The following is a 2,156-nucleotide window of genomic DNA, read 5'->3' as shown; positions in this document are numbered from 1 at the left end:
GATGAATGGAAAAATGGTTGAAGGTCGGACTAAACTGCATGGGAACTACTTAATAGTATCATACTAACGTTTCTATTCCTATCAAGTTTTTTAGCATGAGCTACTGACCATTGCTTCTGTCCGTCAAGTAGCTAGGTAGGGTATACGTACGAGTACAGTATCATTGAATCGACAATAGTACCTAACTCCTCCCTGCTTTCCCCCTTTCCCCCCGAAGCGCTACGAGCAGGGATGTCTTCTTCTCGTAGGGGGGGGGGCGGGAGTCGAGCGACAGGTCGACCATGCATAACTACTTATTATTTTTTATCTCTCTCTCATCTCCCCCCCCAGCCGGGGGGTGGCGGGAGTATGGCTGTCACTAGATTGGAGGAGGTTAGGAGCCACACAAAACAATAGAGAAGAGCAGACACCTTTTGTTAATAATAACCCTATGAAGGGGGCGAGCGTGTTATCGTATCATCATGCTGGGAAAAGGGGGGAGTCCCGCTGCTACCCGTGAGATTGTTTTTTCACCACCCCTCCCTCCCCCTCAACGGGGGGGGGTGGTGGTTTTCGTCGCTAACCTCTGGGAGGGAAAAGCAAAGTAACAAAAAAAAAAAAAGAGAATAAAAAAAAAAAAACACCCACCCCCCTCCCCTACCGGAAGGCATACGCACGGCTAATCCCCACTCTCCCTCCTCGCCTCCCCTACCCCTCCCCTCCTCCCCCTCGTTCCCTTCCCCCTCCTCCTGCTCCCCGTCTAGCATCTTCCTCGCACTAGCATCGTCCTCTCCCGACCGCCCTCGCCCCCGACCGCCTTTCCTTCCTCCTCCTCCGTCTCTCCCTCCTCCTGCCATACAGAGAGTCCCGCAACCGCAGAGTCCGGCAGTTCAAGGCAGGAGCTGCCCGTGTCGAAGGCGCCGATCAGTTGAGTAGCGCGGGGAGTGTTAACCCCTCCTGCTCCAGCTCCAGCTGACGAGGACAGGATGACGTGCCGACCGTACCGGATCTCTCCGATAACGACCGAGTACCCGCTGTTGAGAGCTTGTCAGCCCCGAGCAGGCGATCGCTCCCTCACCTGCTGTCTGCCACCTCCAGGAAGGAAACTGCTCCGTCCTGCGTCGCAGCGTCATCGTACCCGTCGACCTGCAGCTCTCCGCCTTCCTCCCCAGCTACGATCGTGAACATCTTCCTCTCCATCCTCCTGAAATTCTTCGGCTCCTCCACGTGCCACTCCTTCCTCTCCCCTCGCTCAAGCTCTTCAGCACCGACGCTGAGTTCGGTTCCGCCGAGTATGCCAGTCCCAGCACTCCGTCAGCTCCTCTGAATGCCTCCTCTCTCCTGTGAGCTCTTGTGCTAAACCTGCCACCCCCATCAGTTTTGCTTGTCAGCACCATCCTCCTCCTCCTCCTCCTCCTCCTCCTCCTCCTCCTCCTCCACTATCACTACATCCTGCTCCTGCTCCTGCTCCTGCTCCTGCTCCTGCTCCTGCTCCTGCTCCTGCTCCTGCTCCTGCTCCTGCTCCTGCTCCTGCTCATCATCATCCCTTATGTTGGCAAATCCAAAGTTCTCTTCGCCATCGCATCTTCTCTTCTTCCCTCTTCCTCCCTCCTCCGTCTCACCGGTGGATCGCAGCGAACGGTCCGATCCGGATCACGTCCTGAGCGATGCTGAGCGCCACCTCCTTGCCCTCTGCCCGCCAGCTGTTGGAGGAGGAGTCAACCACCTCGTCGAGCACTTGGAGGCTGTCGGAGTCTTGCGGGTAGAAGCCGTGCCCGTCATGGTGGAGGGAGCGACGTGGACGATCGGAGGCAGGATGGAAGGAGGAGACAGTCACTGTCTTCATGTCCCCCCCCCTCGCTGCATCTTCTGAAACTGCTGAGATGATGCAAGAGAGGAGGAGGAGCGCAGGTTTAGCAGGTCGAAAGGTGAGCAGCGTCATGGTGAGATCTACCATGATCGCTCATTGATCCGAGCCAGTGGAAGCATTCGGATAGAGCGGGAGGAACCCCAATCGACCTGTTCACACCAACGTGACAAGCCTTCACAACTATCCCTTCCCCATCGCGTCAGTCAGTCTTTCTCCCTCCCTCCATCTCCTCAGTCAGCCTCAGTCTCAGTCCCAGACACTCTTCTTCTCTGCCTGCCTGCCTGCCTGCCTGTCTTCTTCTCTTCCC

General features: G+C 56.8%; 1 protein-coding gene across 1 annotated transcript; it reads right to left on the bottom strand.

Annotated features, from left to right (window-relative positions):
• Positions 1-739: 739 nt before the first annotated feature.
• On the bottom strand, positions 740-1,936 carry GUITHDRAFT_101248 (hypothetical protein; the record flags this gene model as incomplete). Its single annotated transcript, XM_005839719.1, has 4 exons — positions 740-1,013; positions 1,058-1,125; positions 1,248-1,341; positions 1,602-1,936. The coding sequence occupies 4 exons, from the start codon at positions 1,934-1,936 to the stop codon at positions 740-742; spliced, it is 771 nt and encodes a 256-aa protein (XP_005839776.1).
• Between the last annotated feature and the right edge of the window lie 220 nt (positions 1,937-2,156).

Source organism: Guillardia theta (assembly GCF_000315625.1).
Source record: "Guillardia theta CCMP2712 unplaced genomic scaffold GUITHscaffold_7, whole genome shotgun sequence".
Classification (NCBI taxonomy): domain Eukaryota; class Cryptophyceae; order Pyrenomonadales; family Geminigeraceae; genus Guillardia; species Guillardia theta.
The sequence above is the reverse complement of the archived record's forward strand: the minus strand, read 5'-3'. Positions and strand labels throughout refer to the sequence as shown.